A 15,391-nucleotide genomic window follows, 5' to 3' on the forward strand; every position below is an offset into this window, starting at 1 on the left:
TGCTCTCCATGACATGCAATGACCACCAGGGGGCGGCACAAAACACGGCAGGTGTCGGCGACAGGGCACTGGCAGCAGGCCATGGTGGGATGGTGGAGCAGGTGAGTGGGAGGGCCAGGCCAAGACAGGTGTGAGCAGGGGCCCGACAGCCCCACCAATCGCCCTGCAGACAGCGACCAGCGGTGGGGGGCAGTTCCCAGGTGCTAAGGGAGCCAGGCAGGGGCCCAATGACTCAGGCAAACAGGGGGCACACTGGGGTCCGGGGATCCAGGTATTGCCCAGGGCCCGGAGGTCAGCTGGGACATGCCCTTCTATACCAGATTGCTCGTGCTTCAATCACCAGCCAGGCCTAGGGACCACACCCGTACACGAATTCCATTCACCGAGCCCCTATTATTTATTTATAATTAAGTCTTAGATGAGCAAAAGTGATCAGTATAATTTAAAAATGTAAAAACTAAAGACAAAACTGGTTTCTATTACACATGAGTGTAAGAAATACTGAGAATCAAGAAACTAAATAAAGCAGTCTTCTACTGTCCACCTGATTTGCTGATGAAACTAATTTACTTATCTCTCATCTCCCTATACTACATTGCTATCAAACTCAAACCAGCTACTCCTTAAGTTGCCTTCTCATGTTCTCTGAAGGGCAGGAATGAGAGGATGGGTTCTAAAGGGACTAGAATAGAAATTAGCAATTTAAAAACTTAATGTCATACCTTTATTGCTAGAAAATTCAGTCCACTTTCATTGGCCAAAGCCTTTGCAATCATCGTTTTAGAGCAACCAGGTGGCCCATACAGAAGAACTCCTTTAGGTGGCTGAATACCCATTCGGGTGAAAGACTCCGGATGTTTCAAGGGCCATTCCACAGCCTGTTTCAATTTCAATTTGATATTTTCCAGTCCTCCTATATCTGACCAGGATACCTGCAAAACAGAACATGTTCTAAACATAAGTTTTCCAGAACAGAGAACTGAAAAAAAAAAGATCAACAAAAGAAGTACAAGAGAAGGAACAGACCATTTAAAAATCAGGAGGATCCTAAAAGAAATTCCAACAATATCAAGATTAATTAAAAGTACATAAAATGTAATCTGCATATTATAGAAATACTACAGAAAAACAAAATGTTTCTGCTTGCGAATCTTATATAAATAACTGCTTAAATGATTGAACACACTGCTGTCTATCTTCTATTCTAGATGGCTTTTAAAATTAGGTTTCATCTGTTTGCAAATGCTTTGTATTAGTGACCCAAAGTCTTATCTATACACCTAATTTATTTTCTTTCTTTTTCAGCAAATACTTGAAAATATATTTCTGTAGCTACTTATGGAATATATAATCTTTTCTGTCTGGCATACTGATGAAATATCCTTAAATTTTTGTTCCTTTTCCTCAAATATGAAATGCCCTCCCAAACAAGAGAGCTCCTTACATATTATTTACTTAATATACATTAAGAACTAATTAGGAAATAGAAAAATAAAACATGAATAACTTTAAAGAACTTAACAACTACCAGTAACATGCCCAGAAATAGCCATAGTACAATGGAAAGGATCCTAAGCACAATAGCAAAGAAACAGAAAAGGCCTTTGAGAGTTCCCAGGAAGGAAAGATTCCTTCCAGTTAGCAGGCAAATCTGAAATTCAACTCTTGAAGCCTAGATGAGATCTAGAAATGTGAAAAATATTATGAAAGACTCAGAAGAAAGTATGACAAGGATAAGAGAAAAAAAATTTGAGGGTGGGAAGTAAAATTAGAAAAGTTAAATTGAGGCCATATAGTAGTAGAGGAGCCTGAAGACTAGATGAAGGAGTTTAAGAATCTCTTTATTCACATAAGAAGTCTTAGAAGGTTTTAATCTACAAAGTGATGTGGTCTGATCTGTGCATCAGGAAGATTCTCTGACAAAAGTCATTTGAGGATACAGTGTGCAGGAGACTAATTACAGACCAACCACAAACATCCTTAAAAACAAAAAAAAGCAGCTTAAACTAAGGTGACCACCTGTAGATAATGAAGATACACCAGAAAGACAATGCAGGTCTACGGTGGAGGGTTCTGAGGGTGGAATAAGAAAGAGGGAGAATTGAAAAGAAAAGATGTCAAGACAGGTTGATAGAATATGGACCACAGAAAAATGATCTTCAGGAGGAAAAATAAACAAGATAGATTTTTTTCACAGTTAAATGATATTCAAAAGATGAAAACTGAATATTTTGAATGTAAGCATCACAAATGGAGCACTGTAAAGAGGATTGGCCTAGAATGTCAGATTTCAGAAATCTCTACATACAAACAAAAGAATCCATGAGATCCATTAAAATTGCCAACCATGAGAAGAGAGATGTGGGTATTGGGCACCACCTGCATTTAAGAGGCAAGAGGAAATGAAGAAGAAGGAAAGTCAGAAAACAATCTACAAATCTAAGAAAACAGAAGGTTGTTGTTTTTTTGTGGGGTTTTTTGTTAATATCACAAAAAGATTACTTTTCCCAAATGAATTTGCATGTTATGGTTTTTTGTCCACAGAACCAGGAGAACGCTGTATTACCAACCATAATCCTGAGATTATATAATTTTTTTTCTAAATTGCTTTCCTGGCATTTATTTCATAAAGTAAGAATTATTGGATTAAAGGGCATGGGCATTTTTAAGGTCTCTTCATACACAATGCCAGTTTATTATCCCGAACACTTCATCCATTTCAACAATTAATTAGATTTGGAGAGGTAGTGAAAAAGCATATGGAATCAAGGGTAACAACCAGGACTCAGACTTTGGGCAAGTGTATAATAGAGTTACATTAAAAGACAAAAACAAAAAAATGTTTGGAAATTAAGGAATTTGTTTTCAATTATTGCACTGCAGGTGGAATTTACGAGTAAAATAAATTAAATAAACTTTAAGAAAAATATCTTCTATGTGCTGGGCTTGTCTTAGGAACAGTAAAGGCACAAGGATAATAGTCTCAAAATTTTGTAATCTAGAGAGAAATATGAAAAGTAGCCTAAAAGACACAGACTTTGTCTAAAAACATAAAATATCTTTCCACAAATTAATACAAAAACTTCTAAAAAGTATTTAAAATGGTTTTACAGTTCCTAAATATGTGAGATGGTGAGGATAGCGATTTGGAAATTGTTGCACATATGTAAGACATGGCCAACGTGTCAGAATGTGAAAATAATAGTAGTAATTCCCATCTCATATGATTATAAAGATAATTGATATATAATAATACAGCATATAAGAAATTATAAAGGACAATAGAAGAATTATCTGTTTTCCTACCACCTAAAAGTAACCATTGTTAATACTTACAACCTTTCAGATACATGTGCGCGAACGCATGGGTGTATGTGTTTTCAATGACATCATGATGTATTCACAATTTTATATTCATACATTTTTCATATTCATACAATTCCCAGGATTATTATGAGAATTAAACAGTACACTATCTATTAAATTAGCTGCACTTTTAGCCAGGCACACAGTACCTATTTAACACATGCTAGGTATTATTAAAGGTCTGAAACATGATTATAATAATTATATTCTGAAGGACTAGTGACAAAAGATAAGGACTAAGCCATCTCCTTTGTAGTTCCATGAGCAATATTTAATTACCAAATTTTTCTATTCTTTTTCCCTTTGTCTGATTATTACATTTCTTTAACTAAAAGCAAACAAGTTTTAAATTTTAATTCAGCACCTGGGTGCTAAATAAATGAAGTTTTTCTATAGCTAAAATATCAACTCAAAAATAAATACAAATCAGCTTAAAAAGCTTAAAATTGCACAAAGAGTCTTAAACACAGAAAGTCATGGGAAAAGTTAGTCTGTAAGAGAATAAACTCCAGCATGAAATCATAAAATCCTAGAACTAGAACAGGAATTCAAAACTAGTTGGTTCACTATCCCATCTTTAGTCAGTATTTCATCTTTCAACTTCTCTCATCTTTCAACAAATACTATTTTATGCTCTTTTAAAAAAATTCTACAACTCTCTTTTTTTACTAAGTTACTATATCATAACTGCCAGCAAATTATTTCTACAACCTAACCTAAATCACTCCTGATAATAGTTGGGTCCTTTCTATTTTGTCCTAATGAAACAGTGAACAGCTGCTCACACATGGCTTTATAACTCTTTGAATTAGTAATAAAGTTAGAAGTGAAGGAACAGCTGTCAAACAAGCAGAGACAGAGCAGTGAGATAAATTTCCCAAGGAAAACGACCCCCACTCCCAACATCTTATAGTACTTTCTGGACAAGAATCCAACAATACACAAAAAAAACCCCTAAACTCAAACTACACAACCAGAGCAGCCAAAAGACCTGATGATCAGGTTAAAAAAGAAAGGAAAAAAAAAAACTTTTATGGACAAGTTCCAAGAGGACAAAATAAAAATTAATGAACTGGATTGCAGACATTGGGAGAATTACTATGAAGGAGGAATTCAGTAGTTCCAGAGGGGCTGACAGTGTCTTTATATATCTGTGAGTCCTCTTATTTGCTAGGTGCCAAGTTTTACACTGCCAGGAACAAAAATTCTTTTTAAAGTGTTATTTTTATCAAAAATATTGCAACTTTTCATTTTGTTCATTCATGCTAACAAGTTCTAACATAAGACAAGAAGCCAGGCAGAAGCAAGTATGTTGGCACCTGTTCCAAATTCTCTGCTGGGCCATACAATAGCTTTTTAACAATTCAAATGTTTAAAGTACATTGATTTTGTTTTGAAATCGTAAACATACAGAATTTCTAAAGATACTACATAATACAGAAAAAAAGTAAGTTGAGAAAATCTAACCTCCAAGATCCAAAAGGAAAAACAAGCAAAAGATTTCCATAAAGCAAAATTAGGGAGCAGCAATGTTCAAATGTGTTCTTAGATCTAACTGAAAATAAGTGAAAGCCTTTAGCTTTATATAGTAAAAAGACAAGTATTCCCCTATGCTTTAAAAATGTATTCTTTGGAGAATTCTTAAAAAATCAAGTCAAAGCTCCAGTTCTACTATAGGGTCCCAAACCATCTACACTGCCAATCCCCAATTGATTAAAAATAAAAACTTTATTCAAAATTCAAACCCCAACTATATGAGGAGTCTGAAAAGTCAAGGGTGGGACATGAGGCAAGTAAAAACATGGAGCAGTACCCTGCACAGAGGGTGGGAGGGGCTGAGTGTGCTATTTTGTCCTTGTCCTTTCTCTCTGGACTCAGCTTTTCCCCTTTGCCTGTTTCCCTTCCATTTTGCATAACAATGTCACAGGTAAGAGCACAAGGAGCTAAAAAAGTGGATGAGAAACAATGTAAAAAACTGTACACCAAAACTTCCCCACTAATTGCAAATTGCCACTGATCTGGGTGACCTTATTCTTTAATAAATCATATTAAGCACCTCAATAAAACATTAAAAAAACTATGAGAGCCACATGTTCCTATTAATTCCTAATTTATAAGGGAAAACATTAAGATAAAAAAGATGAATTACTCAAGTAAAAAAAGGCACATACCTCAAGGAACAGGGAAAACATGACCAACTTAAAGACAAATATTTCATAATCAGTTTAATGATTATATTATAATCTGAACTTAATTTCTAAAATATCACTATATATTACCATCAAACTTACTATGAGCTGTTCCCAGAGAGCTGGCTATGTATGAAGTCAAACCTTATCTACACATATATTATTATCTAAATAAGCTTTCCTTAGATCACAAACTTAAAATGGTTAATTCAGCCTTAAAATGGTTAAACATTTCCAAAATGAGCTTTTAAAAAACTACTTTTGCCAGATGATGAAGTACAGGAAAAAAAATCTGATAAAAAAAAAAATGGAAACTTTAAACAAGAACGAAAAAAAAAAGAAAAACAGCAGTTTTTCTTTGAAAAAAGAAATTAAAACTCACATCATGAAAATGATAAAGCTTCACCTAAAAATTCTTTGTATCTCATTAAAATATATTTTTTCTAATTTATGAAATGCAGCTGTGATCAGCAGAAAATGCATTGATTATTTAAGAAACTGCTTAGTAACCTCTACCATTCTTACTAAGGCACAGCAGAACTGGGAAAAGGTAAAGTAATGTGGATAAAGGAAATGAAGAATACAAGAACAGAGGAAAGAAACAGGGATTTCTACTGATTGGCCCCCACTCCCAAGTGCTAAAGAAGCAACACATTCCTCAAGTGAATTTTAAATCACCCATAGGTAATACATGACCAAATGCCCCCAAACAGAAATAAATCATATAAAAAGCCCAGAAAAATCGTTTTAAATAGTAAAAAATTTTAAATAAATTTTGTTCTGATTATTTCTTTTTGGAAATTTGTGGTGTGAATGATAATCAAATGAAAAGGCCCTTTGTTATAAAAGTATGTACCACCAGGACATAATGCCTCATACATTACAGATGCTCAAGGTTTGGTAAAGGGATAAATTAATGGCCAAACGTATACTTCTCTGTATCATCTTCAAAAGAAAGCAGCAGAAGGGTAGAAATGACAGGGGAACAGCCTGGTAGGCCATGAGATGACAAAACTAGGAGAGTTAGCAACATAGCAGCAGTCTCAGAACTAGTGTAAAGTGTCACCAACATGTGAAAGCATACAGACATACACATGCCTTGCATGACATTTTCTAGCCCAGATATGTCCAAATAACTGGAGTGTAAATTCAAACGCTTTCCTCTATTTCCTCTGATGGTTGGTTGACAATAAATATTTGCATATACAGAAAGAAAAACCCTCTCCTGCCAAGACTGGCCCTAGAAATGCTCCAAGTTTTTGTTAAATAGGAGGCAAAGAGAAGAGGCCCCTCTCTCTGTCAGAAAGCTGAGCAATTCATGTAAGTAAATTCTTAAGTAGTTCTCACTCTGTATCTTGAGATACAGACCAGAAAGGAAGTTCCCACATGGGGCGAATAACTAACACTGGCCAGAGAGCCAACATGCTGGGGAAAGAGGATTGTCACTGAAGTTTTGGCTTTAAGGCAGAGGTATAAGAACGCCCTGACAAAGAATAAAGGAGATGTCAGAAAACAGTCCTTACAGCATTCATAATGGTGAATATTTAGAAAAAGAACAAAAGATTTTTCCTTATACCATAATTAAACTTGTCCCTGATGCTAAAGGTGCTACATGTAATAGCTAGGATTTTCAGCTTGAGAATCAGGCCCGAAAGATGATGCTAAAAGAAAATTGTGGAGGAAGAAGTTGCCTAGAGAAATTAGACATTTATCATAAGCATATTCAACGAGAAAGGTCAAGAAAGTCTCAAGAACTGCACAAGCCTACGTGGTAGATAGTTGAGCAAAAATTATCTATCCTGGGGTAAAAGTTGTGTAACTTTTATCTTTTTTCAAAAAAATATTTTTTTATTGATTTCAGAAGAGAGGGGGAAGATAGAAACACCAATGATGAGAATCATTGATTGGTTGCCTCCTGCACGTCCCCTACTGGGGATTGAGCCCACAACCCAGGCATATGCCCTTGACTGGCATCGAACCTGGGACCCTTATAGTCCACAGGCCCACACTCTATCCACTGAGCCAAATCAGCCAGGGCTAACTTTTATCTTTTATATAACTTCTGATAAGTATGGGGCTTCAGGTATTACAGGTATCAACAAGAGATCCGACTCCTACAGCTGTAGTTGATAGAGGTTTTAATATCAAATATCCATTCATCTACTCATTTATTCACTTATTCACTCAGATATATACAGAGTGAGGGATGAAGAATGCACAAGACTGACATGGTCTCTACATCGTGGAGCTTACAGTCTGGAAGGAGAGGCAGACATTAAACAAATATATTCGTAATTACTTAATTTTAAAACTAGAAAAAAATACAGGACACTACAAGAGCATACAACATGCTTGAAGAATAAAGCTTTCTAGACAATCTGACATTTGCAAGGACATGAACACTGAGTGGGAGTAAGGCCAACTGAAGAGAATGAATGAGGTTGAACCATTTGGAGCCCCTAATACTTACCTTTAGTTCATCTTGGGGAAGAAAGAGATGCATATGAAAATGATAGCAATCATACTTGGGGACCTGACCACGTTTTATTCCAAATTCTCATCTAGTAAAAGGGACCTGTTTTAGCTTCCCTGATCCATCACTTCATGAGTTACTGTTCTACATCCTGACTGCCTTGCCCTACTATCTCTAGATAAATTTAAAGTTGTGGACATTAGAGATATTGACACCAGAGAAAAGAGGAATGTTGTAGATTAAACATGATTAAGAGCCACTGAGAACAAATTTTGCATGTAGGCCACACATCAGCCTAAATTCTAGTTAAGTACTCATGAGGGGCTGGAAATTTTTTAAATTAGACAATTAAAGGTTCAAATTTAATATTATACCCTTGTTAAGCTCTCATGGGAATGGATTCCACCTCTGTGGTCTTCTTCCCCAAACCCCATAATTCCAGACTAACCATATTAAAAACAGCCAAAGTCAAATTAAGGGACATTCTACAAAAGACCTGACCAGCAAACCTCAAAATTGTCAAGGCCATTAAAAAACTAGTAAGAGTAAGAAACACTGTCACAGCCCAGAGAATTCTAAGGAGACAGATAGCTAAATGTAATGTGATGGCCTAGATGGGATCCTTAATTAGACAAAGGTTATTAGGGGAAAACTAATAAAATCCAAATAGTATGGAGTTTAGTAAGGTGATAGTGTTCAAGAAAGGTTTGATTCAGAATGCCTGAGTTGCTCAAACCCTGCCCATTCCAAAAAAAAGGCCAGTCTTTAGGAGTGGCCCTTGTCAGGCATCTTGGAGATAATCTCTGGGCCTTTTAAATATTACACCTGATTAAGAGTATTTTTGTATGCCTGAGGCCTTGGGCTATGCTGTACCAGTTTGACCAGGTAAGTTTACCTGGGGCAATGGGCTAGGTACAGAAGGTCACCAGGGTGAGAAGCCCTGGATGCCTAGCAAAAGACAATTGTTGAGTGGGACCTCATCACCAAGGTGACCTTCCTCCCCTAGTATATGGCTGGTCATTCAGTTTGGACCCCCTAACCTGCCTCTCTAGAGATAACAACTAGGCCTCAGCTGTATTTCAGCTCCAGGCCAAGAAAAGTAGCAAAACTAGACAAGCTACACCAAGGCTGACCTCAGGACCAGTGTGCTCTCCCTTCCTCCAGGCACATTACCATTTACCTTCCTCACTCCCAAGCTCCAAGAGCCCTTTCTTTACTTCTATAACTTGCTTCCTAAGCCCATTTCTTCTACAAATTACTTCTTCTACCTTTGTGATTTTATAAATAAACTAGAAGCCCAGTGCACAAAAATTTGTGCACTCAGGTGTGGTCCCTAGGCCTGGCTGGTGACAGAAGAGCAAGCGTCCAACATGGAAGGGCAGGTCCCAGCTGACCTCTGGGTTATCTCTAGTCCCTCAAATTGGCATCCGGTAATGTACATTCTTACCATGCCAAGGTGGACAGTGCAACATCTTTATTTTACTACTAGAGGTCCGATGCACGAAATTCGTGCAAGGGGCTTAGCCCTCACAGCCCAGCTTCATCTGGAAGGTCATCCAGACGGTCGCTCTGCTGTTTGGTCTAATTAGCATATTACCTCTTTATTATATAGGAAGTTCTCTTATAGTTTGAATCTTGGCTCTGAATCCTTTCCTAGCCAGAACTTAAGAACCGAGGTTGCTGAACCCAGGTCTGGTCTGACTTGGTGCCACAGCCACCAACAGAATGGTTTAACAATACTAATGTAAGATGATAGTGAAGGAGGCATGAGCCAGGTTAAGAATACCAACTTTAGCCAAAACCGGTTTGGCTCAGTGGATAGAGCGTCGGCCTGTGGACTGAAAGGTCCCAGGTTCGATTCCGGTCAGGGGCATGTACCTGGGTTGCGGCCACATCCCCAATAGGAGATGTGCAGGAGGCAGCTGGTCGATGTTTCTCTCTCATCGATGTTTCTAACTCTATCTCTCTCCCTTCCTCTCTGTAAAAAAATCAATAAAATATATTAAAAAAAAAAAAAGAATACCAACTTTTAAAAAGTTAGACTTCATCTTAGCGATGATCAACAGGTAGTTATACTGATGGCTTTAATTTCTTTTGGAAATATCACTCTAAGAAGTATTGGGACATAAGGACTAACAGGTGAGATCAGATGAGTGTGCAATTAATTTCTCCATTCCTGTATAAGGGGATATGAAGAAGTGTAGTGCCACAAAGAACCACATTAACCCTACCAATAATCTCCTTTACTCCAAAGGAAAATATGTTTTTAGCAAACACTCATCAAGTTTTATTGAGTTCTGATCAACTACACAAGTGCAGCATTATTAAAAATTTCCTTATAAATTCAAAAGACACCCATAAAAAAACACAAATTAAGAGTTTGCCGTTTATATTTAAAAGAAAGTGTTTGATTTCACATAAGTTAACCAGGATCAGAGCTGAGAATGGAAAATGGTGATTCTTCCAACTTTTGTCTCTCTTCATTTCTGCTCCTATAAAAGAAGTCTGAGAAAAGTAAGGTATAAAAAGAAAAGTGGAACAAAAGAGTTAAACTTCTAAAATATGTAATAAGGCTAAAACTACAATCTTGATTTTGGCACAGAGTATTTCCTGGTTACAAGTAAGCTACTTTCCCAAATGTGCTTTCCTGTTCAATTGTTATTACTTAAAACTATAAAAATGTACAAGAGAAGTTGGCAGGGAAGACTGGGATCTTGGGAGTGATAGAAGACACTCTCTGTCTAGACAACAAGAACCCAAATCAAAAGAAACCGATTTCAAAAGCCCTGCCAAGAACCAATGTGGAATTAATAGAATTTCCACAGGTTGTAATATCTATTCCAAAAAAAGCAATCTGTTGTTTAGGAAAGCATAACAGAAATCCCCAATCCTTTGAATCTGTAAAAAATAAAGAAAATATAGAATACAGTGTTTTTAAAATACAGAAACTCAAATTCTAATTATCCCGAGGGTACATGAAGAGTAATTATGGTCAATTAAACTATTTAACTCAAATCTCTGCACCAGAAAAGTAATGCTAATGAGCTCATCCTATGAAATTCAACTGGCTTGTCACATTCTGATGATCTCCTCTCATCTGAAAAGGTGCCAAATGAAAATACACCAGTAAATTTTGAATATGTAATTAGTGAATCAGAAAGCCTTTTGATTATTCATATAATTAACAAGTTTGCTACTTTCTAAAATGGGAGTAAATAAGGAATGTTAGTTTAACTAATGACATGTGGTATACACTTAATGTGACTGCTGACTACTAGGGGGTTTAACCTGGACCCAAGTTTACAAAGGGGTTTGGGGCCATAAAGTCAGTCCTGAGGTCCTGGTTGCAGTTCACTTTAAAAAAGTAGGTTCACATGAAATTAAAGCTCCATCTTTTTCTTGACTTTTGGCTTATTCTGAACCAGTATCCAAATTCTGAAAACTGTAATCCAAAGACAGCATCACAAGTATAAAGATGGATTATTTCCAAATAATAAGAGATAAATCAAAACTACATAAAATGAAATAGGGAAAGCCTGGGGATTGGGAAGGGGAGGTTAAGATACATAAATGAATTAAGCTTAATGACAATTAATTGGTATATATTTGGTTAGATTGCTATTTATCAGTAATAATTGCTAGGGTGTAAATACAATAATAATGTAAAAATACCACATATTGAAAGCATAGTTTTTCTTTACCTTAATGAAAATTTCTAATAGATTAAGGAAATAACATGTTTCTGCAGAAAGTATAAAGGACTACTCTATATCCTTCCAGAGTAGACAGCTTAGCACTATTACAAGCATCATAATTCCAAAATGTTATATTCATTGAATAAACAGTAAGGATTAAAATTCACTACAGAAATCAACTGCTTTATAAAATATAAAAAATATAAAGAATGTGGGTGATAACCGAGTATATTGTATTTTGGTGTAAAAGATGACATACTTTTTCAGATATATCTGAAATGGACCATCTAATACATTTTTTCATGAAAAATTATATTCACTCATTCATTCAACAATATTGATTGGATATTGATTGGACATCTCTTATGTGCTAGCCATATGCTAGGTACTAAGGATAAAAATATAAAGAACCTCTGCTCTCATAAAACTTAAAATCCATTTAAAAAATTATTAAGCTACACCCTTTTGCTAAAAATTAAACATTTTTATAGGAAGGAGAAGATATTATAGGTATTTTTCATTTTCTTTTTAAATTCTCTACGCATCTTAAAATTATCCAGTATTATTCCTAATAAATAATTTTGTTTTCTTTGTATTTTGTGTTTTGTTTTGCTTTAGAGAGAGTGGAAGAGAGAGGGAAAGACAGAGAGAAACATTGATGTGAGAGAAACACATCAATTGGTTGCCTCCTGCACGGGCCCTGACCAGGGACCGGGAGGAGCCTGCAACCGAGGTGCGAGGTACTTGCCCTTGACTGGAATCGAACCCGGGACCTTTCGGCTCACAGGTCGACACTCTATCTAGAGCCAAACCTGCTAGGGCATTCCTCATAATAATAAAGAGGATCTTTTCAGTCAAGAAAATAAACTGTAGTAGATAGTAAAAAGGAAAAGGACTAAAGTGACAATAAAATAAGATTTTAAGCTCTTTGTAATTTAAAAATTTTATCACGTGATTATACATCAGAACAATCTTTTTGAAAAAAACAACTTAGCTTTAAAAAGCAGATATTTTAGTCTGGTAATTCAACTTCTAGGAATCATAAATGCAAAGATTTGGACACAAATCATGTTTATAACCATTTTAGAGAAAAACAAAACAACCTAAATATTTGAGAATGGAAGGGTAAAACAAATTACGGTTTATCCAACTAAGTCTATTATTTGGTCATTAAAAAGATATTAGCCAATAAATTTTAAAATAAAATGTTTACCATATAATTTTAAGTGAAAAAGGCAGAATATAAAAGGATATACTATACTAAAACATCTGTATACACAGAAAAAAATCTATAGGAACTATTACAAAATATTAACAGTTGTTATCTCTGAGTGAAAAATTGAGTTTTCACTTTATATATTAGAATATTCAAAGATTCTAGGAATTCTTGTGGTAAAGAAATACATTTGACTTTAATCACCAATTAATTGTAAAATGCATTTGACTTTTAATACACCAAGTGGTATAATCACCATTTCAGAATGTCCAAAAAAAAAGGGAAACATTAATTTAAGTAAGTGGCTAACACTTACGGTCTCCTAAAATTAATAATGTATTATATTATAACTGGCAATATTCCCATCTTAAGACATTTCTTTCAAACTTAAATATAAATAGGCAAGTGTGATTTCTAGGTTTTAATTTCACACACTAAAATCTTTTCTCAAAAGATGTTGAATGCTCAATTTACTATTAAGTGTTCACAATTAAATAGCTACTTGAAGCAGGTTTTCTATAGCAAAATAAGCATTAAACGTTCTGCAGAAATAATTTGGAGATATTTTTGTAGATGTAGTAGCCAGAAATCAGAAGGGTGAAGTTTAGGAATCCAATTATAGAAATGTTGACTTCTCAGGAAATTTTTTACAATCTGAAGTGAGCATAAAAAGCAATATAAGAAAGTCCTTTGACCAGGGGTAACTACGACGGAGCCCATGAGTAACATCACAGGACACCATGGCCCCATGCCAAACCATAAAGTGCCAAATGGAAAATGGCACCAGTCCATGGATTGTAAATACTGTATCAAAAGAAAATAAAGGAAAAAATCTTTCATTAGCGCAATTAAAAGTGCAGTTATAGTACCAGTTCCTGTGATGAATAAATCAGGTCAGCAGGTCCAAGAGCTGACAGCCACTGTTTAAACACATTCTCCATTGGCAGCAGTTTGAAGTTTAAAACCTCACTGTATGTTTCCCTAGTTCCTAAATTTTTAAAAAAACTAAAGTGTTTTTGGATGGTGTAGTTGATTTATAACCCTATCATCTGAAATTTTCACATATGGCATTTTATGGTTAGGCATCTACCTGACCCATTATACTATACAACAGTAGCCAATAAAATTAAGATAAATACTGCAAATAAAAGTATTCATACCAATGTGCTCAAACTTTAGACCATAAATTCCAAAGAAATGAAAAGTTTCTACTAACCCAACATTAACCATTCACTATTTCATAACCCTATTTGTCAAATTATTCTTACTAAATTAGCATGTTCTCCTACAGAGCTTTTGGAAAAACCCCAAAGGTAGGCTGTAAGTTCAGTTAAGTAAATTTAAAAATGTTTCAAAAAGAATTCAAAACCACCTTAAGTAGCCTAAAATAGCAGGTAGGCCCAGGGGATGTTCCTATCTCTTGGGTGCTGTTTACAAAATAATTGTGTTCTTTAAGTTAACAAGTGTATCACTTAGCTTTTAGTGGCTAAAATAACAGACATTATTTCTGACAATTCTGAGGGTTTACTGGGGTTCTGGTCTGAGCAAAGTTCGATTGGGGTGGGATAGTCTAATGTGGCAACATGTCTGACAACTGGGTGGATGGCTGGACTAAGAGGATCTCAGGTAGTAGGGCTTATCTCTGCTCCACATGTTCTCTCACCCCCCAGGAAAGGAGTACAGGCTTCTTCACATGGCTAATGCAGGGTCTCAAAGAGCAGCAAGAGCTGGCAAGACCCAAGCGCTTTCAAGCTTGCTTGCATCATGACTGTTAATATCCTATTGGCCAAAGCAAGTTACATGGCCTAGCACAAATTCAAAAGGGAAAAACTTAACTCTATCTCTTTTATGACAGGAACTACAAAGTTACAGTACAAAGGGCAAGCACACAGTGATGGGAAGAATTTGTGGTCATTTTTAGCAATCTACCACACTGCAAAATGCACAAGTCCCTGCTCCACATAGTCCATGGTCAAATAAGTTTCCATAACCGCTCTCTTGACACTTTAGTCTCTATATCAAAAAACTGAGAAATCCTGCAGCAAAGAAATACAGTTGATTATATTTACACCAGCATTTCCCAAACTTATCCTATCTAATAAAAGAGAAACATGGTAATTAGCATACAACCGCTACCCTTCCCATTGGCTAATCAGGGCAATATGCAAATTAACTGCCAGCCAAGATGGAGGCCGGCAGCCAGGCAGCTGGAAGCGAACATGAGGCTTGCTTGCTTCAGTGACGGAGGACTCCAATGTTCCCCGCCTGCCTTGCCGGCCTCTGAGCCTGCAGTTTGAAACATTTTAACAAATATAGAAGCTAAAAAAAAAACCAGAAACCTGCTTTCAGCGAGCTGGGATCTCAGAGCTGGAGTTGATACAATGTTTCGATTATAGAAAGCAAACAAACCAGATACCTACTTTCAGCAGCGGAGGCCTAAGAGCTGGAGCAT

The 15,391-nt window shown here is 36.0% G+C and overlaps 1 protein-coding gene across 1 annotated transcript in view; it reads right to left on the reverse strand.

Moving 5' to 3' along the window:
• The window catches only part of SPATA5 (spermatogenesis associated 5), a 255,913-nt gene that overhangs the window by 193,964 nt on the left and 46,558 nt on the right, over positions 1–15,391 (reverse strand). The window contains exon 11 of the mRNA XM_006762881.2: positions 723–932. Coding sequence (XP_006762944.1) covers positions 723–932 — 210 coding nt within the window. The remainder of the gene's footprint in view (positions 1–722; positions 933–15,391) is intronic.

This window comes from Myotis davidii, unplaced genomic scaffold (genome assembly GCF_000327345.1).
Source record: "Myotis davidii unplaced genomic scaffold, ASM32734v1 scaffold438, whole genome shotgun sequence".
In the NCBI taxonomy this organism is placed as follows: domain Eukaryota; kingdom Metazoa; phylum Chordata; class Mammalia; order Chiroptera; family Vespertilionidae; genus Myotis; species Myotis davidii.